At 35.8% G+C, this 22,643-nt stretch overlaps 1 protein-coding gene across 7 annotated transcripts in view; it reads left to right on the top strand.

Moving 5' to 3' along the window:
- The window catches only part of HERC4 (HECT and RLD domain containing E3 ubiquitin protein ligase 4), a 132,069-nt gene that overhangs the window by 95,081 nt on the left and 14,345 nt on the right, over nucleotides 1-22,643 (top strand). For 5 of the 7 annotated variants that reach the window (XM_067710810.1, XM_067710806.1, XM_067710805.1 and 2 more), the window contains exons 16-19: nucleotides 6,666-6,689; nucleotides 9,094-9,192; nucleotides 11,131-11,298; nucleotides 11,525-11,668. In XM_067710810.1, coding sequence (XP_067566911.1) covers nucleotides 6,666-6,689; nucleotides 9,094-9,192; nucleotides 11,131-11,298; nucleotides 11,525-11,668 — 435 coding nt within the window. The other 2 variants (XM_067710808.1, XM_067710811.1) reach the window with 2 other exon arrangements.

A 22,643-nucleotide genomic window follows, 5' to 3' on the forward strand; every position in this document is an offset into this window, starting at 1 on the left:
GACAGGAGAAAAAACATATTTCTTGAGGTTATTAATTTTCCCTCTGCAGGATTTGTGTGAAGTCTCATATTTTATCTTCAAGAGAATGCAGATTTGGGGCTTCATTAATATTTACTGCAGGGGGGTGGTGGTATGATGAATTAGGAGATTGGGATTGACATATATACTCTAATATGTATAAAATGGATAACTAATAAGAACCTGCTGTATAAAAAAATAAATAAAATTCAAAAATAAATAAATATTTACTGCAATATAAAAGGGATTAAAATTATTTACCATTGAGGAAAACTGATGATTCAGAAAATGAACTTTTTTTATCGAAAAACTTGCATGTAAACCCTGATACACCACCTAGATGCCCTAGGTCTTTGAGCAGTGTTTTTGAGACTGGAGTGATTATATAGACTCCTTTTAAAATAAAATAATTCCTTTAAGAAGCTTAGTGTTGGGCTTCCCTGGTGGCGCAGTGGTTGAGAGTCCGCCTGCCGACGCAGGGGACACGGGTTCATGCCCCGGTCCGGGAGGATCCCACATGCCGCGGAGCGGCTGGGCCCGTGAGCCTGCGCGTCCAGAGCTCACTTACCTTATTTACGATTATCTTATTTAGATATATACAAACACTAAACTAGTTCTAAACTCCTGGTACATAGCTTTTAAAAGAATTCTTAAGGCATAACAAATTGGTAAATTAATTATAACTCTACAAATTTAATAATCAAGTTAATATTTGATATGGAAGATGATTATGTTCTCTTGATCAGGAATCTCAGCTCACAACGTAAATATGATAAGGAAGGAGTGTGACATAAGAGCACCTAGCTTTATATCCCACCTCAACATTTTCTTTTTAGTTTTTTTATTGAATATAATTCTTTGTGCTATACAGTAAATCCTTGTTGCTTATCTATTTTAATGTATAGTAGTTCGTAGCTGTAATCCCCTACTCCTAATTTGTCCCTCCTCCCTCCTCCCCTTTGATAACCGTAAGTTTGTTTTCTGTGTCTGTGAGTCTCTTCTGTTTTGTATATCGATTCATTTGTATTATTTTTTAGATTCCACATGTAAGTGATATCATATAGTGTTTGTCTTTCTGTCTGACTTATTTCACTAAGCATTTCACTCTCTCCTGGAGAGTTATATCCTCTTGGATCACTGTGAATTAGATCTGATGTTCTTTGACATCCGAATTTTTTCTGGTATGTAGGTCATAAACTACTTGTATTCTGAACAAGTTAAGAGAAATGCCAGTCTAATAGGATTTTTAAACTAGCTGTAATCTTGTGCTACATGGAAAAGCTATGGTTTGAATGTTTGCTTTTAAGCTTGGCAGACTTGTATCCAAACTCCTCTTGGTATGTATCTGTGATGATATCAAATTGAATTTCCTTAGGAATTCTTTCAGTGCTACTGTTTTCTGGTAAGAGGGAGACAGTAGAGGACCACATTCTTATTTCTAGACTTTCTAAGTTGATATACTTGAAAATTGCTCTACTATTTCAACCACATGTTTTTCCTTTCTCTCCATTTGTAGACAGACTGGTATTGAATAGGTGGTTGTGGCAGTGGAAACTTGTTCTTTAATGTGCATAGTGGACTTAATGTCACATCTTAGAAATGAGAATCTAGAACCCGTGATTTGGGTTCTTCTAGTCTTCCAGAAATAGAAAGCTGACAATTTACTTTGAAGGTCTTTGACTAACTCTTAAGTAGTTTATTAATTTATATTATGACATCTGAAGGTGCTTCTTTCTTTGAGAGAGCTCAGATCACTTTCACATTTACACATAACACTAAAGACTTTTCCTGAGGCTGTTTAATAAAATTCATGCTTACATTACTAGTTTTAATACTAGGTTGAACATCATGTTGGCACTGTAAGTAAAGTTAGTAAAGTTTTAAAGTGTCTATCCTAAAGATACTCATATGCTGTTTTGTGATTATATAAATGTGTATATGTGTATTTATGTGCACATAGACATATATACACATATATATGTACTTATATCTATGTATACAATGTACATATGTATACCATTATTGAACAGGAGTTATCTTGAAATAATTCCATTCCTTCATGTGAAAGTTTAAAATATTCCTTGATAGAAGATAATTACTATGAATTATAAGAAATATGTCTATAAATTGTATTTATATATATACACATATATTTTATATATAAATATATACACGTATATATGTAAAACTTTACCTTGTTCTAAACACTGCAAGAAAATTATTTTACCTTTATTATATTACCTTTATTATATATTACCTTTATTATATTTCTCTTTATACCATAGTCTGTTGAGATTTCTTTCTCCATTTCCTTTCTTTCCCAGTCAAGGATTTTAAGAATCCATCAGGAATATACACCTTAAACTAACACAGTGCTGTATGTCATTTATATCTCAGTAGAACTAGAAGGAAAAAAACAAAATAAAAAAGAGAACCCATCAGGTATATACTTTCCTGGTCTCTAAACATTAAAAACTAATTCTGTGAAATTCTTTGCATTCCTTGTAATATCCTCTTGTACAGCTGAGACTAACTTTTCACCTCATCCTCTTCCATTTTCCCATCTTGTTTCACCTGTTTCCCTTTTCATGTTTCCATGAAGTTTTTGCTTGATCCTCCTACTCCTGCTGGTTACTGTATAAGCTTCTCTGTTTTGATTGTTTTTCCAGACTCTGATATTAGGGTATGACATTTTTTCAGTTGGATTCCTTTTGCTTTTTATCTGTTTTTCTCCCTCTACAATAATTTCTTGGCAAAATAAAAGAGCACATGAGTTCTCTCTCTTTTTATCTTCTGCTATTTGATGTTTTTCTCCACTTTCTAGGTATTAGTCTCAGTTTATTTGCTTACCTCTTTTAACTTTGCTCTAAAATTGTTTATAAAAATACTTTAGTGGGGAATTCCCTAGCAGTCCAATAGTTAGGGCTCCATGCCTTCACTGCCAAGGCCCAGGTTTGATCCCTGGTTGGGTAACTAGGATCCCACAAGCTGCACGGTGCGGCCAAACACAAACAAAAGAAACAAAAAAACTTTAGTGGTTACAACTAAACTCTTTGCTCTTTTTTCTTCCCTTGCTTATACTTTTCGTTACTGTACATATGTATCAATATATATCTAGTAAAAATTGATTAATTTAGAATAAAGTGTAGAAAGGTCTATGCTGAGTCTGTGCCTCTTATAATTAAAAATCAAGTTAAGCATTTTTTAAAGTGCATATTCTCTTATTTCAAGAACTGTATGCCTATGTAAGACATGTCAGATACAAGTAAGTACTAATAAATACATTTGATAAATTGGTGAGATTTTTACAGTCTTTGATGTTACACTTTATATATTTTTAAGTCATAAATTTTACTTCAATATTAATTGTGCTGTGTTTGTAAACCATTACTGTATTTCTTCTGTGGCATTAAGGTTTTGTACTTTAACTGCGGACAGTGCTGGGCTAACATGACATGCTCATCAGCAAACTAGGAAGATAGACGGACATAACAGCTAGGGAGACCAGCTTTGGGAAGATAGGCCAGTACTTAACTTTCTAGGTTTGAGTTTCTTCCTCATTTAATGAAATGAAGAAATTAAAATACATTTGTGTTCTTTAATATTGCAATACATTTAATACTTGCAGTATAAACCTTGCAGCTATAATATTTCCCAGAAGGTTCATACTAGCTTTTTAAAGTTCCCTTGTCATTTTTAATGGCATTAATGTTTTGCAGACTCTTGGACTGATTCCTTATGCCTTGAATTACCAAGTTATATTGGTTTATTTTTCATTTTCTTCGTGTTTTAGAAGTATCTTTTTTTTTTCTGCCTAGTCACCAACACCTTTCATATTTATTTGAATTACTTCAGTAACTTCGGTATCCTCTGTTTATACCTCCTCAGAATAATCCTATGTTATACCCTTAAATAATGATTTCACCAGCAATGATACAGTGTTTTGCCATAAGTAATTTGTTGAAACTAAAACATGCCAAGGAGTTGCATCTTTTTTGTCTATAACTAACTAGAACTATCATTAACCATTGATGTTAAAAGCAGCCTTAGTGAAAGTCTGCTTTGGACCATGAGACCCTGACTTTTGAACATTCCTTTAGGTCTTTCTTACTCAAGTTTCTAGGACATTGGGTAACTAAAATTAGGCATGCCTTGACCTAATTTCAGGGCCCTCAGTCTACAAACAGCCAACAGTTAGTGCTTGAGTATGTGGATGTGGAGCCACTAGTAGGTCACACATTGAATGATGTGGTAAATTTTTAGCAATAGACCTTTCATTGACCTCACGTATTTTGTAATATCCTGTCCGCACCCCCCACCACATTTTTTCCTTCTAAATTTTCCTTGGAAATACTACTTTGGTTCATTTAGAGTTTCAACTAATATAACAACTATCTTGCAACTCTAATATTTCCCAGAGGAGTTTATCCTTGCTTTTTTACATATTTACTTTTTTTCTTTTTAAATGTTTGAGCTTTTGTCGTAGATCCTTAACACTTAAATTGAAATTTCTAATGATGACCTTAATATGGTTTTCCCTTTGATGGCTCTCCCCTAGGTAAATCATTTTGCCTCATATCTAATAGTCTCTTTTCCCAAGTTTTCCACATGTCCCATTATTTTTCATATTCCTTCTAGCTCCCATCTGTCTCTACCATCAAACTTTTGTTCTGCTTTAATATGGTTTAGTTACACTATAAACTATGACTATCTTATTGGCTTCCCAGTGCTAAAGGATATGCCTAGAACCTTTATCTTTTACATGTAGCAATAAAAAAGTGCATATATAGTAATGTTTCATTATTAAGAATAAAATCCATCTTCCATGATACCAGGTATCAAATATAGTTTTCAAGCTGGCCATAGGTAGTCAGAAAATACTGAAAGGTGTTTCTTTGCTTATTCACACCTTCTTAGCTGTAACAGCACTTTAAAAAACATCCCACAAGATATACTATAAAAGTTTTCAGTTGTTCCTGTTAAATTGCTTTAAATTAAACTGAGTGCAATCTAAAAGGGTTTTTCTGCAAACAGCTTGTAAATATATTCTTCTGTTAACGTGCCCAATGGGGCACGTATATAGTGATAACTTGGTACTCTGAATTTTTTGAAAGAAGCTATTATCAATAATTACCTTTCTCAGAACAGGAAGTTAGAGTCATATTTTACTTATGCTTACACTGCTTTGGCTTTATTTAGCACAATATAGTGAACAAACCCTAAGTGTTTGCTAATACCTTAAAACTTCCAGTGATACCCCTTGTGGCGTGCAAGAATTTAGCCAATTACAAAGTTAGAGGGAATCGTCCACACAAGACTGCCTTCACTTCTGATACCAATTGCAAGCTTAGAGGATTCCTAGAACCATTCTCAGGTTCAGTAATTTGCTACAAGACTTCACAGAACTAACTGGAAACTGTTATAGTGACGTCTATAGTTTATTATAGGGAAAGAGTACAGATTAAAATGCCAAGGGAAAAAGTGCATAAGGGTAGAGTCTGGGAAAGGTACCAAAGGCTGAGCTTCTGTTTTCCTCTCCCTGAGGAGTCATGGACAAGTTATTTTCCCAGCATCCATCTGTGTCAATACTCTCAGGGTATTCCCAAGCAAGGAAGCTCACTGGAGCCTTGGTGCCCAGAGTTTTTATTGAGGTTCCATCACATACTGCCCATGTGGCTGACCTTTACTTTCCAGACCTTCTGGAGGCAGAACTGATAACCACATGTCCCAGAGCCTCCAGGCAAACAAAGATACTCCTGTCCAGGTATGACGTTCCAAAGTCCTGTGGATCATCTCCCAGTAGCTGAGGGCAAAATCAGACCTCTCTTTGGGTAAGATTAATTCCTCAGTATACGAGGTGCCATCTGCAAATTTAGTAACGTACTTTTGGAGATTCTAGCACTTTATTTGAGGCTATACCCTGAGAATATATGAAAGCTTTCTTCAAGAAAATGTTGTGCATTTCTGTTCAATGCAGTGGTAAGCTTTCATTATAATTTTCTTTATTATATCCTTCATAAATACCTCTTTCTCTCTTCATTTCTTCTTTCTACTTACCAACCCCTATGCCCTGTCTTGTACTTTCTGTTTTAGCTAATTCAGTGTTAAAGAACGCTTAATATAAGATACCTGTGTTTCACTGTTTATTTCTGATGAATAAAAACAATTATGGCTTATTTTCTCACTTTCCACATAGCATTTTAATCTACTAAACACTTTTCAAATATTCTGTCAAGATTAACCAAGTCTTAAAATCTGGGGGATATTTTCTCCATTTTCCAGGTGGAGAGATTGGGCCATAAAATTATTTCTTCAAGACCAAGTTAGGCTTAGGATTAGTTTCCCTGTTCTACCTAAATTCTGCAAATGGCGTAACTTAGTTGCTGAAACCAAATTTCATTATGTTCAAGCCTCAATGATTTTATGATCACAAGATACCTGAAACGAAGGTCTTATTACATTTATAGATATATCAGGTATATGTGGAAAGGGTAAGTTCTGTTGTAGATGTATTTTGGTCTACTTCATTAATTCAGTATTCTGCTATAGCAAAATAAATGAAATGCTGCTTTGAATAGAAATAGTTAAATTTGGACACTAACAATGCTCTTTCCTCATTACTGTTACGTTCTGCACTGCTGTCTTAGGATGTCAACCATGGATTAACTGAGGTAAGTTTGGTGTAATGAAGTCTCATGTTCAGAGTAAGATATACTCTGTTTTGTCTTAAGTGATTGAAGACCCCAAAGTTCCTCTTTTTTGTGACTTTAAAACATATATATATGTATATATACATATATATTTTAATGAGTGTATAGAACTTGCCCTGTATAACATTTCAGAGGAATTTTCTGAAGAAAATTAGACCCTCTGCTTTAGTTAGCATTACACCTATATATGATGCCTTTTAACAATGTTTGTCTTAAAATAGTTCCTATCCTCCTAAAGCCTTCCAGTATAAAATTTACGGTGTCCTCAGAATACAAAAAAGCAAACTTATAAAATTTCACAGATGCCTACCCAGAAGGCAGAAAATGTTTTATGTTGGAGAAGTAGAATGATTTTCAATTTTTAAACTAATAATTGACACTCAAAATGGCCATAAAATAGAATAAACTTTCAGTATGGTCATCTCCCTCACTTTGTTTAATGTACTATCTTAATATATAAAGTTCTGGCACTTTGGCTTACATAATCAACAATCCTGAGCCACCTTTTTAATACCTGGGAATGTTGTATTATACTTCTGTTATAGACTTCAGGTTTTGTTGTTTGCTTTGCTTTTTTCACAGCACTTGAACCAATGAAGCATTTAGAAGTAGCTTTAAACTATGGGCCTGACATTGTTTGCTTCCTCATCCTCAAATAGAAGTAGCACATAAAATTATGAAATCAAAGAGTTTTGGAGCCAAAGGGGACTTTAGAAATCATCTCAGTCTTTTAGAGTTTCAGAGTAGTAAAAAGACTTTCTATCATCCATAGCTAGTTAGTGACACAAATACAGGGTGGAGGGTAAACTTGTCATATGAGAAATAGCCAAGAATGATAACTTACTTAAGGGTTAATGTCGCTCAGCATATTGTCTTTCATGTTGAGAACAACAAGTTGATAGTCTTGTGTTCTATACTGATTGGGCACTATTGAATTATTTCATTGTTTTTGATGGCCATAGTTGAAAGAGGCTTAGACAAATTGAAATACATTTAAAAAAAGGTTATTGGGGACTTCGTGGTGGTCCAGTGGTTAAGACTCCATGCTCCCAATGCAGGGGGCCCAGGTTCGATCCCTGGTCAGGGAACTAGATCCCACATGCCACAACTAAGACCCGGTGCAGCCTAATAAATAAATAAATAAAATAAAAGAAGGCGGTTAGGATGGAGTAGAGCTGGAAACCATATTATTTTCAGGATGGTTGGAAAAACGGCATGTTTAGTGTGGGAAAAAGACATCCTAGGGAGAGCATGGCAGCACGAAGTATCTAAACCATATAAACTTCTCTGCAGGGGCAGAATGAAGACTGAAATAGAAAACGAAGTGATGTATAGAAATGCAGATTCAGACTTAATATAAAGAACTTTCTAAGAACTTAAAAAGAAGAGGATTGTTTCATGGTGTATTAAGTCTTCACTGGAAGCCTTATAATAAGAAGGGGCTCTGTGTCAAGGCTGGCACAAAAATTTTGCTTTGTTGGGTATATGGTAGTATAACATCCTCCAACTGCAAGATCTGTGACTGGCAATTCATAGCTCTTTGTATTTTTCTGCCCTGTTAAAAACTTAGCAATCAATCACTATGTTTTACCTGCTAGGATAAATAATTGTTGATAAGGTGACTAATGTCTGATAATGGTAATAATAGATCAGCTATTACTGATCAACTTTGAAGATTGACAGAAAATAATAATACTAATCGTGCTTATTTTGTAAGTTAAATGAATGAACAGATTGTTGGGCTTATAATAGTGTTGTCCCCCTAATGACCTGGCAGTAAATATCTGTTGAATGAATAAGTAGATTGCTTATCATTGGCCTCACTTGCTAGAGTAGCCCTAACATATAAGAACTGGGAACTGTATTTAACATAGGAGCCCCACATTTAGAATAAATTTGCAGCCTAATTCACTGAAACTTGGAGTTAAGATGTTAAGCAAAAGATACCTGTAATTTACAATTTTATGGATTCTCAAGTATACAGTTATCTCCTAAAATTAGGAATTAGGGTTATTCCAATGCCTCATCTAATTATCAGTAAAAATTCTATATTCAGAAATAAGCCACGTTTTACGTATGGACACCAAAGGGGGAAAGTGGCGGGGGGGGGGCGGTGGTGTGATGAAGTGGGAGATTTGGATTGACATGTATACACTAATATGTATAAAATGGATAACTAATAAGAACCTGCTGTATAAAAAATAAAATTAAATTAAATAAAGAAATAAGCCACATTTTATTTATAATTCCTGAATGACACAAAAGTGAATAAACCAAGAATATGATCAACTTTACACAAGAAATGACAGTACCTACAAGAAGTTACAAACCAATTTGTACTAATAAGCTAATTTTTTATTTCTAGTTGGCAGATATCCCTGTTACAATCTGCACATATCCATTTGTATTTGACGCCCAAGCAAAAACTACTCTGTTACAAACAGATGCAGTCTTACAGATGCAGGTAAAATATTGTATAGTACTAATTTAATTTGAGAGTAGTTTTTGAATTGTTTCTCTGGTGTTTTTTTAAAGTATTTGAAATGTCTTTGGGGATATTTTGTGCCTTTGTGGTCTGTCTTTTGCAAAGCTACTTTTACGGGCTTCCCTGGTGGTGCAGTGGTTGAGAGTCCGCCTGCCAATGCAGGGGACACGGGTTCGTGCCCCGTTCCGGGAAGATCCCACATGCCGCAGATCGGCTGGGCCCGTGAGCCATGACCGCTGAGCCTTGTGCGTCCGGAGCCTGTGCTCCGCAATGGGAGAGGCCACAGCAGTGAGAGGCCCACATACCAAAAAAAAAAAAAAAAAAGCTACTTTTACCAAAGCACCTTTGGTACCTATGAAGAAGACTGTTGCATGTGAAATGTGTATTCTTATGAGGGATACTTATATATATTTAAAAGGACATAGAATAATTTAGATTTTTATCATTTTATATCTAAAAAATGGTATAATCTTCTTTCATTATAGAAATATACAGTCTTTATAAACAGTTTGACTAGTTTACTTGATAAAATGGTTTGTTTCAAATGCTTTATTATATCTTCCCTATTTATATACTTCGTAAGAGATGAAAATCAGTAGAGGTGAGGTGATGTTAAAAAGTAGGAGGCATTTGATCAGTTGTTAGGAGGAGGGTATGAAATGTCCGTGAAGAACATTTTAGTAATAAATAAGGTACTTTCCTGAGGTTGGTCATCTCCTCTTCCTCCTCCCCACTGTCCTTCCCCTCCGCCCCCCCACTTTAAGCTGAACATTCTTTCCTTTATAATGAGAAATTTTAAAACTAGTTTACATTATGACCGTGAAGGACTACAGTAAGTTTGCTTTATCATTTGGACTTGTAAATTTAACAAGTTTTTGAGTTTCTTCCTCTGGTATAGAATATCAGACTATAGAGGCTGAGGACTAAGGATGAGATGAGACCTTGAACACTTAATAGTCTAAAAATGCTTTTTAAAATTACCCCTCCCCCAATTTTGATGGCAATTTTTATTCCTTTAAAATAAATGTGTTTACTTTTCTAAATTTTTCCATATATTTAAACAATAAATAATAGTAGGAGGAATTTTAGAGATGTGCTTATTTCCATTTTCATCAACAGAAGAAATAAATATTTTTGTAGGATTCTATACTAACAGCTAGATTGCTAGTTTTTTAGCAATCTTTGTTGAACACTAAGTTAATCAGGACTTCCTTGGTGGTCCAGTGGTTAAGTCTCTATGCTCCCAATGCAGGGGGCCGGTGTTCGATCCCTGGTCAGGGAGCTAGATCCCACATGCGGCAACAAAGATCCTGTGTGCTGCAACTAAGACTTGGTGCAGCCAAATAAATGAATAAATATTAAAAAAAAGAGAGAGAAAGAAAGTTAATCACTTGGTGCTTTCAATGTAGGATATTCCATTTTAGAATTAAGAACACAAGGAAAATCATAGGAAAAAAATAAAAGCTTTAAATGGTAAAAGACAAATGCTTGGTTTGTGAGCATATATGGTGGTAACTCTACTAAATGAATTTCTATAAACCTTTTAGTTGGCCAGGCTGTTTCTTTTTCTCTTTAAAGGTTTGTTTTAATGCTGTTTTCTTTTTATCCTCACTCTCCATCCTAGTTATTTTTTGAGAAACAACAGTGTTCAGATTTATCATAATTATTACAGTTCCATGCTTACTTAGCTTAATGGTATCATCAGTTATACATTACTATAAAAAAATTCAAAAGGATACTCTTTATGCTCAGTTTATTAAGCTCTGATGCTGTGCTGAATACTGTGTTAGGTGCTGTGTGAATTCAGTAGTATAGGAATTATAGAATATCTATAATTAGTAGGTAGAGGTTAGCTTATTCAGTCACAGCAGCTTCTTTATAGCATTGCTATTAAATTTTTAATCTTTTGTTTTCTAGATGGCTATTGACCAGGCCCACAGACAGAATGTCTCCTCTCTTTTTCTCCCAGTGATTGAATCTGTGAATCCTTGCTTAATTCTAGTGGTACGTAGAGAAAATATAGTAGGAGATGCAATGGAAGTCCTTAGGAAAACAAAGAATATAGACTACAAAAAGCCACTCAAGGTAATTTAACATTTTCTGTTGTATAATTGGAACTCTTATTTAGAAAATATGTTTAAAGTTTTCCTGTTCATTTTTAGTGTATCTTTGAATCTTAATAAAATTATATACTTAAAAATTTTTTAGCTATTAATTGCCACGCTTTTATTCATAATAAATAACGTGTTGTAGGGTTTCCAGAATATACGTTCGTTTCTTTACATACAGTGTTTGCATTAACCTGTTTTAGGTTATATTTGTTGGAGAAGATGCTGTTGATGCAGGAGGGGTACGCAAAGAATTTTTCTTGCTCATCATGAGGGAATTATTGGATCCTAAATATGGCATGTTTAGGTATTATGAAGATTCCAGACTCATTTGGTTTTCTGATAAGGTAAAAAGTCCAACCATCTAAATTACTTCTCTATCTATCTATCTGTCTGTCTGTCTGTATACACCTATGTATATATACCTATATGTTTCAACCTAGCTCAGTAATAAATAGGAGTTATTACTGGTTACCTAACATTTTATTTACAGATCTTCTTTATTACAATTTTAAAAATTATAAACGTTTGGATTCAGAGTCATCAGAACACATTAATGCTTACCACACATTTCAAATTAGCAAAATAAATTACGGAATGGTCATCCTGAAAATGATGTTGACTGTTCTGCTGAGTTAGATTTGAGGATTGAATAAGTACCAGATGAACTTTTCTTCTGGGGAGAATTAATTTATCATTAGGGATCATTGATTTCTCTACCTTATAATTTAGGGCAGAGGTAACTACTCAGCAAACTACAGTCCCTGAAAGTTCTTCCCAGCACATAAAGTCAGTGCCTACTCATTTATCTATCGTCCATTGCTACTTTCTAGCTAAAACTGGCAGAGGCAGAGTGGGGAGTTACAACGAGCCCCTATGGCCGACAAAGCCTAAAATATTTACCGTCTGCCCCTTTACAGGAAAAGTTTGCCGGCCCCTGATTTAGAAACTGTAAGTGAAATGGATGGTTCAGTTTGTAGAACTCTGAGTTGAAAGAAATTTGAATTATTTACTGTTTGTTCTAAAAACCTTGATGTATTATTTATTCATTCTTCCAGGAGACTGGCTGTCCTTTGTGATGTTAGCAGTCATGATGATCAGTGCCTAGGCTAGTTAATTTATTAGGGGTGGCAAAATGGTACTACTCTTACTCTAACATTTCTTTTTCATTTTTGTAGCTTGGATACTTATATGTAAAGAAATTTTCTCATATCTGCTATTTAATCCTTATTAGTACAGTTCATATGGGAAAGAATTCTCTCTGTAGTTATTTTTCAAAAGAATTAGCATGCTCCAGTGGTGACAATTCATTTTTTGATTTTGTTTTCGAATATTATTATATATTCGTGGACTTAAACATAGTTGATGTTTTTCAGTCTGTTGCAGTTATTATCTTTATTAATATTATCCCACTTTTGTCCAGGGAGAGCTCTTCAACTTGGCACCTGAGTCCTTTTGACACAATCTTAATACTGTTTAGTAGCTTCCTTGCTACCTGGTGTACTTGGTGTGATAAAATGTTCCAGACTTATACATTTATTGCCTAACAATACCAACCGTTCAACCAATATTATGATAACTGAAAATATAGTTGACCCTTGAACAACATGGATTTGACCTGTGTAGGTTCACTTATACGCCGATTTTTTTCAATAAATACATACTGTGATACTATACGGTCCTCAGTTGGTTGAATCTAAGGATGGAGGACCGACTATAAGATTGTACTCAGATTTTCGACAGCACAGGGGATCAGCGCCCCAACCCCTGAGCTGTTCAAGGGTCAACTGTAGTTTTGTTTTGTTTCATTTTTAAGTATTTTGCAGGGTTTTTTTGCCCTTTGAGTATACCCCAGGTGAGATACACAGGCAAATAACTGTGTTTTTTGTTTGTTTGTTTTAACATCTTTATAATAACTGTGTTTTGATATCACTTGAAATTGGTACACTCTGTATCATTATACCAAGTAGATACACACGTAGGTTAACTTGTAGAATTTTTAATTTTTAGGGATTGCTTGTTTAATTTCAATTTAGTTTTATAGTTATATGAAATAGTTACAATAGTTCCAAAGTCAAGTCTACAAAATAACGTATCTAAAAAAGTATAACTTTTGTCTCTACCCCCTCCACTGTACTTCCTCCCTCCTCTTAAAGTTATTCTTTTCAAAAGGAATGTTACAGTTTAACCGTTTTTGAAAAATAAATATAAGTACGTATGTAGTAGTATACCACATACCAATGTCAGTTTCCTGGTTTTAAGTATGGTTATTTAAGCTGTTATTATTGGGGAAAACTGAGTAAAGAGTACAGAGGAATTCTGTACTATTTGTGTAATTTCTTGTGAGTGTTAAAGTATTTGAAAATAAGTATTTTTAAAAAGAAGTGCTATACTATACATGTTTTTTTCTTCATCAAGAAAGGGTATTTTATTTTACATGAGAAATTAAAGCATGTTTGCATGTTGTTGTGATGAATTACTCAGAAAGTAGAAAATCAGCTATGCAGGAGGGGATATCAGCTGCAGGAGCACAGGCCTTAAATTGTGAAGAAAAGATGCAGATGAGTATGCTAGTAGAGGATTGACTCTAATCAGACACATAGATCCATAATATCATGAGAGAAAGCCAAGTATATATGTAAATACAAATCTGGTAGATTTGATGGTGGGAGATTGTGCAAGTTCTCTTAGAATTATTTCTACTTTACAGTGAAATAAGACGCAAGTTTGTTAGAAAGTTCGAATAGGGGGAAGGTTGTTGGAGGTTTGAAGAAGAAAGGAGAAAGAGTGAAATAATCACTTAGGGGAGTGGGAAAATAAGATGACCATGTAAATAAATACAGGGTTAGACTGGCGGCATTGGAGGCCCATTTGAAACTTACGTTCATGAATTTTAAAAGGAGACCAATCAACATGGTTGTGTTTATTTTCTTTAGTCACATTTAGCTGCTTAGGTAGAGGTAAAAATGAAACAGTTGATTTAACTAGGTTGTGGTTTTAGCAAGTGAGTATAAACAGAAGGGAAGAAAGAGCAGGGGAATGATTGATTATCTTGATGGATTATAGAATTTAAGCTTTGTAAGGAGGAAAATGTAAGGACTTGGTTGGGAGGTGATGATTTTTTCAAAAGTAGTGTGGTTAATGGCTTGTAGTTGCTGGTGGAGTTGAGTTGTAGTGTGAGTCAAAGTATGGGGGGGGTGAGTTACAAAGTAAGAAATGATGGTCAGATAGGGAATGCTTAAAATTTGGGTGGTTGCATTTAAATATAAAATATGACCATGGGAATGGGTGTCTGAGATGTGATGGGAGGACAAGACGGTTGGAAATTTTTTGTTGGAAAATTGCAGTTCAAGGAACTGAGAGGCTAGTGTGTTGGATGCCTTTTTTGGCCCGGGTATTGAAATCGTCAAAAACGATGGCAGGAATAGTGGTAGAAAAAGAAAGCAAAAGATAGTGCCAGAATCTGTGAATGAGTGCACTGTGAATGTCTTTAGATGTCAGCACAAGGAACAGTAGCAGGGAAAATGGTCAGTTGGCATGTGTTTGACAGAAGCTGGGATTTTAAGAAGGCAAATGGAAGGAGGTCTAGAAGGAGTGAAGAGCCAGGAGACCTCTCTCTAGGCCTGGTTGTATGAGGGGTTGGAAGGTTAAACAAACACCATTTATTATGAGCTGCAGGGGAAACAGCATCTTCAGGAGACAGCCTTGTTCATTTAGAAAAGGGGCAAGGAGAATTTGGAGAAGTTTAGGATATAGGCAGTTTTCCAAATGATAGATTGTGAGTTCCAGAAGAGAGAAGGGGTCTGGTGGAGCAGGGACAGTTAGCAACATTGTGTCAGATTTTAGGGCCTGTACACTGCCACATGGAAGTGAGATTAGGGACAACTTGTGAGTTTTTAGGCCTCCTTTGTTGACAGTTAGGCATGTAAGACATGGTTGAATAGTCCTGATGGCCTCTGAGGTAGGTGGACAATCTGTTCAAATTATGGTCTCTTTCTTGGCGCTGATCTCTTAGGGCAGTTTGTAGTGGTGTAGCAGATAGAATTTGAAGAGTGTCCGTGGGGTGGAGGCCTGTCTGCCAGGAACACAAAGAGTTCTATGGGCCTCTATTCAGTTCTGCAGAAAGGTAATGTTTTGAGACCAGGGGAGGGGCAGTCGTAACAAGCTTTATTGTATATCTTTGTGGGTTTTTTTGGCCGTGCCCTTGCGGCATGCGGGATCTTATTTCCCTAACCAGGGCTCAAACCCATGCCCCCTGCAGTGGAAGTGCGGAGTCCTAACCACTGGACCAGCAGGGAATTCCTTGTGGATCTCTTATACCTTTTCAGTTATATCTTGATTTGGGCAATCGGAGCCCCATAGAGCTGCTCTTCTGTGTACTTTTGACATGTCCCCATTATTCTTTAATTATTCATTACATTTGGTACAGAAAATGTTCCAGGCTCATTTTGTGTTTTCTCTACCCCAGTCCTGGCATTAGCCATTTCTCCTAAGAGCCCTGACTTCTTTAAGTATAAAATGGTATTTAGAAGTCAAGCTCTGGATGCTACGTGTATTCATTGCTACCAAGGAGTCATTGCTTTCAGAGTCTCACAGCAGACAGAACTAGGAACTATATGTATGTATACACACATGGCATACATCTCCTGGATTTCAACATGTATGGATATTTATATATATGTATACATGTACACACACATATTTGTGTGTGTATATATATACATACACACATGTTAAAAACCATGAGATGATACTGACACCTCTAATTCTATACAAACACCACAGAGTTTACTTTAGCCTTCTCCCTTTCCATTTTATGTGACTTAAATCACTAGTGAGAAACTTAACAGCTATCATCTTCCAGGTATTTACTCAGTAAGTAGCTAGTCTTCTGGTTACATTGGCCAAAAGCTTAGCCCCAGACATACTGGACCACCTCCTCAGAGAAGGTGTAGGAAGGAAGGAGGAAGGCAGAGGGCTATATGTTCTTTTTAATTTAATATTATTTTTAATGAGGTAAAATTCACATAACATAAAATTCATCATTTTAAGAATTTTAAAATGTACAATTCAGTGGCATTTAGTACATTCACAGTGTTGTGCAACCATCACCATTCTCCAGTTCCAGAACATTTCTTTACCTCAAAAGGAAACCTGTGGACATTAAGCAGTTTCTCCCCATTTCCTTCTTTCTTCAGCTTCAGACAATCACTGCTTTACTATCTATCTCTGTGGCTTTGTCTATTCTTGATATTTGCTGTTAATGGAAACCATATAGTGTATGGCCTTTGGTGTCTGGCTTCTTTCACTTAGGATAATGTTTCCGAGGCTCATCCATGTTGTATCATGTGTCAGTACTTAATTCCTTTTTATAGTTGAATAATGTTCCATTATATAGATATACCACATTTGTATATTCATTCATCAGTTGATGGACATTTGGGTTGTTTACCTCTTTTGGCTAAATATTATGAATAGTACTGCTGTGAAAACTTGTGTACATGTTATTGTTTGCAGTTATTTTGGGTATATACCTATGAATGGAATTGTTAGGTTATGTGATAATTCTGTTTGACTTTTTGAGGAACCACCAAATTGTTTCCCACAATGGCTATACCATTTTACATTCCCATCAGCAATACATGAGGATTACAATTTCTCTACAATCCTGGTCAACATTTGCCACTTTCCTTTAAATATATATATATGTATATATATATATATTTAAATATATTTTATATATGTATTTCTGTATTTTTCTTATTATGATAGTGGGTATGAAGTGGTATCTCACTGTGGTTTTTTAAAATTAATTAATTTGTTTATTTTGGCTGCACCGTGTCTTAGTTGTGGCACGTGGGATATTTGCTGCGGCATGTTTACTTGTGGCATGCAGGCTTCTTAGTTGCGGCATGCATGTGGAATCTAGTTCCCTGACCAGGGATTGAACCTGGGGCCCCCTGCATTGGGAGCGTGTAGTCTTACCCACCGGACTACCAGGGAAGTCCCTCTCATTGTGATTTGATTTGCATCCCCTACTGGCTAATGATGTGCTTGTTTGGCCATTTGTATGCCTTCTTTAGCAAAATGTCTTTTTAAGTCTTACACACTTTTTTAATTGGCTTGTTTTTCTTTTTGTTGCTGAGTTTTAGGAGTTCTTTTATGTATTCTGGATACTAGACCCTTGTCAAATATATGATTTGCAAATATTCTCTCCCAGTGTATGAATTATCTTTTTACTTTCTTGCTAGTGTCCTTTGATAACAAAAGTTTTAAATTTTGGTGAAGTCTTTTTTTTTTTTTTTGTCGATTATGTTATTGCTTGTGCTTTTTGGTGTTACAACTAAGAAACCATGGACAAATTCAGGGTCATGAAGATTTACCCCTGAGTTTTCTTCTAAGAGTTTTATAGTTTTAGCTGTTATATTTAGGTCTTTCATCTATTTTGAGTTCATTTTTGTCCATGGTGTGAGGTAAGAGTTCAACTTCATTCTTTGCATGTGAATACCTGGTTGTCCCCACCATTGTTTGTTAAGTCTTGGCACCCTGTTGAAAATTAATTGACTGTAGCTATATGGATTTATTTCTGGACTCTCAATTTTATTCCAGTGGTGTATATGTCTATTCTTATGCCAGTACTACACTGTCTTGTTTACTATAGTTTTGTAGATTTTAAAATTGGAATGTGTGAGTTCTCCCACTTCGTTCTTCTCATTCAAGATTCTTTTGACTATTAGCGGTCCCTTACAATTCTGTATGAATTTTACAGTTAGCTTTTCCATTTCTGCAAAAAAGGCCATTGAGGTTTTGATAGAGAATGCATTGAATCAGTTTGGGAAGTATGGCCACCTTAACAATATTATCTTCTAGTCTATGAACATTAGATGTCTTTCCAGTTATTTAGGTCTTTTAATTTCTTTCAGCAATGTTTTATAGTTTTCAGTGTACAAGTCTTACACTTCCTTGGTTAAATTTATTTCTCAGTATTTTATTCTTTTTGATGCTATCGTAAATGGAATTATTTTATTTTTAGTTCATTGCTACTGTGTAGAAATAGAGCTGATTTTTTGTGTTGATCATGTGCTGAATTCATTTATTAGCACTAATAGTTTATTTTGTGCATTATTTAGGATTTCTATATACAAAATCATGTCATCTATAAATTCAATAGATTTAATTTTACTTCTTTCTTTCCAATTTGTATACCTTTATTTTTTTCTCTTGTCTGATTGCCCCACCTTGAACTTCCAGTATGCTTTCAAATGCAAGTGGTGACAGTGGACATGCTTCTCAATTTTTCCTGATCTGAGTGGAATGTCAGCTGTGGGTTTTTCATAAATACCTTGAATCATGTTAAGGAAATTCCCTTCTATGCCTAGTTCACTGAGTTTTTTATCATGAAGGGGTGTTGGATTTTATTCATATGTTTTTTTCTGCATCAGTTGAGATGATCATGTGGTTTCCTTCCTTCATTCCATTATGTGATATATTACATTGGTTGATTTTCTTATGTTGAACGACATTGCAGTCCTGGGATAAAGCCCACTTGGTCATGGTGTGTAATCCTTTTAATGTGCTGCTGGATTCAGTTTCCTAGTATTCTGTTGATGATTTTTGTGTTCTTATTTGTAAGGAATACTGCTGTATAGTTTTCTTTTGTGTGTGTGTGTGATGTCGTTGTCTGGCTTTGGTGTCATGGTATACCTGACCTCATAGAATGAGTTAAGAACTGTTTCCTTCTCTTCCATTTCTTGGAAGAGTTTGAGAATGATTGGTGTTAATTCTTCTAAATGTTTGGTAGAATATGGTCTCAGGTTTTTGTTGGTTGGAAGGTTTTTGATTGATGATTCAATCTCTTGTTATAAGTTTCTTTAGGTTTTCTAATTCTTCTAGTGTCAGTTAGTAGTTTGTGTGTTTCTAGGAATTTGTCCATTTCATCTGGATTATCTATTTTGATGGCATGCAGTTATTCATAGTATTCTCTTATAATCCTTTTTATTTCTCTGAGGTTGATAGTAATGTCCACACTTTCGGTCCTGATTTTAGTAAGTCTTCTCTCTTTTTTTCTTGGTCATTCTAGCTAAAGGTTTGTTAATTCTGTTAATCTTCTAAAAGAATCACCTTGGGGCTTCCTTGGTGGCGCAGTGATTGAGAGTCCGCCTGCCAATGCAGGGGACATGGGTTCATGTCCCGGTACGGGAAGATCCCACATGCCGCGGAGCAGCTGGGCCCGTGAGCCATGGCTGCTGAGCCTGCGTGTCCGGAGCCTGTGCTCTGCAACAGGAGAGGCCACAACAGTGTGAGGCCCGTGTACCGCCAAAAAAAAAAAAAAAAAAAAAAAAAAAAAAAGAATCACCATTAGGTTTTGTTGCTTTGTGTATTGCTTTTCCATTCTCATTTCATTTATCTCCACTTTAATCTTTATTATTTCCCCCCTCTGCTAGGTTTGGGTTTGGTTTGCTCCTCTTTTTGTAGCTCCTTAGGATATAAAGTTAGGTTATTTATTTGAGAAATTGTTTCTTTTTAATTAATTAATTAATTTTTTTATTTGGCTGCATCGGGTCTTAGTTGTGGCACACAGGATCTTCGTTGCGGTGCGCGGGCCTCTCTCTAGCTGTGGTGCGTGGGCTCAGTAGTTGCAGTGCACGGGCCCAGTAGTTGTGGCACACGGGCTCCAGAGCACGTGGGCTCAGTAGTTGTGGCACGCGGGCTCTCTAGTTACGGCACATGGGCTTAGTTGCCCTGTGGCATGTGAGATCCTCATTCCCCGACCAGGGATCTAACCTACGTCCCCTGCATTGGAAGGCAGATCCTTAACCACTGGGCCACCAGGGAAGTCCCCTCGTTTTTAATAGATGTTTACAAATATAAAAACTTCTTTTTGAACACTGCTGTCCCTGCATTCCATAAGTTTTTGTGTGTGTATTTTCATTTTCAGGAGTCTCTTAAGTATTTTCTGATTTCCCTTGTGATACCTTCTTTGACCCATTGGTTTTTTTAAGAGTGTGTTGTTTAATTTCCACATCTTTGTGACTTTTCCATATTTCCTTCTGATATTGATTTCTAGTTTCATTCCATTATGTTCTGAAAAGATATATTTTATGATTTTAAGCTTCTTAAATGTAGTCTTTTAAAATTTATTGTTTTTCTTTGTTTCCCATAATACCTCTTATTCATCCAGTTTTCTTGTGTTTGTTTCTTTTGTCTTTTTCTTGTGGTTCTTGGCTGTTTATTATTTTAGAGTGTGACACTGAAATGCTACCTAGATACTTTATGTGTATGGGCACTGTGTACTGGCCCTATTCATAGAGTGATTAGGTGGGGGCCTCTCAAGGGTGAACCCTCAAATGTCAGCATATATAAGTTTTTTATTCTTTGTGTTTACAGGAAAGGTTGTAGCCCTGGCTGTCAGTGTTCTAGTAGTGTTCCAAACACTGCAAAAGGAAGCTAGGATTCTCACTGTTCACTGTACAGACCTTCATTTGATCCCTTTGTTTTTCTTTTTTTTCTTTTTTTTTTTTGCGGTACGCGGGCCTCCCACCACTGTGGCCTCTCCCGTTGCGGAGCACAGGCTCCGGACGCACAGGCTCAGCGGCCATGGCTCACGGACCCAGCCGCTCCGCGGCACGTGGGATCCTCCTGGACCGGGGCACGAACCTGTGTCCCCTGCATCGGCAGGCGGACTCTCAACCACTGCGCCACCAGGGAAGCCCGATCCCTTTGTTTAATGCAGCACCCTGAGCATCAGCTACCTCAGATTTCAGAGCCTCTTTAGTTCATCCTTTCCAAAAAGGCAACAGCCTTTCCACCAAGCATCCTATTTTCAACCCCACTCTGATACCTCTTTCAGATTCTTACGTTTTACTAACTGAGCTACCTGGACTACCTCTGACTTTACAGGTATTAATTGGCACTTCCAGTTCCTGAGCCTACAGGACAGATGAACTTGTTTTTTACTGGCTTTCCTCTAAAAGCTACTGTTTCAGTTTTTTCTGCTTTACCGAAACAGACAAGCTATCCATTTACTTCTCATATTTTGAAATATTGAAATCTCTTTAGTGCTATTAAAACCCTCCCCTATTCTTTTTTTCTTGTGGGTTTATGCCATTTTTAATTCTTTATTCTCACTTAGAGGGATTTCTGGAAGAAGAGAGATTAACACATATTCAGTCTGCCCTACTTAAGAAGGACTTTCTAAACTTCAACATAATGTAGGACATCACAGAAGAAAAAGTTTAATTTGACCAATGAAAAATATGATATAACAAAACATAAAAAGCATATATGTAACAAAGATGACACAGGGTAATAACCCTGACATATGATGAATTCAGATACAAATATATAAGTAAACACTAGCCCCCAAAAAATAAATGGGCCAAGTATACAAAGAGGCATTTCACAAACACACAAATCCCTAATTTTCAGTATCACTAATAGTAAAAAATATATAGTAAAACAAGTTGTCATTTTTTTTAACTCAGAAATATGTTTTATGTGTCTGTGGTATGTGTATGCAGATGAAAATGTGGAAAGATAGTCATTTTCCTGGACTACAAATGGCGGTACAAACTAGAACAGTTGTGGAGGAAAAGAGTTTGATAGTATGCTTAACTTTCCTTTGACTTTGAAATTCTTCCTTGCAAAGCAGAATTTCTTCTAAGAAGGTATTCCAAGCTACGGACCAAAATATATGCAAAAAAGATGCCCATCTTCTTTTGAAAATTACTAGCTAATTCGAATAATATTTATTGAGCCTTCACTGTGTGCTTCAGGAACTGTGCTAAAAGTATTTTACATACATTATTCCACTTAATCCTCACAACAACCATATGAAATTAATACTACTTTTATCTTGAAAACAGTGAGGCTAGATAATGAATGAACCAGGTCTGGAGCCCCAGATCTAGTTTAAAAATTGTTTGCTCTTAATTGTCATGCTTACTGAATTTCCTGTGACCATATGTTAATTCTCTAAAGATTACTGGGGTGGGAGAGATGAGGGGAATAAGCATTGTTTTTAATATTTTAATAATCTAAATGTCCAACTATAGTTAAAATAGCTAACTTAGTAAGCCATGGAACTTTTATATGATATAATATGCAACCATTAAAAATTGTGTTCTGGAAGAATTTTTTTTTTAATTAATTAATTTATTTTTGGCTGCTTTGGGTCTTTGTTGCTGCGCTCAGGCTTTCTCTAGTTGCAATGAGCAGGGGCTACTCTTCATTGTGGTGCGTGGGCTTCTCACTGCAGTGACTTCTTTTATTGTGGAGCATAGGCTCTAGGCACGTGGGCTCTAGAGCGCAGGCTCAGTAGTT

The sequence above is a fragment of the Pseudorca crassidens genome, chromosome 16 (assembly GCF_039906515.1).
Source record: "Pseudorca crassidens isolate mPseCra1 chromosome 16, mPseCra1.hap1, whole genome shotgun sequence".
NCBI classification, from domain to species: domain Eukaryota; kingdom Metazoa; phylum Chordata; class Mammalia; order Artiodactyla; family Delphinidae; genus Pseudorca; species Pseudorca crassidens.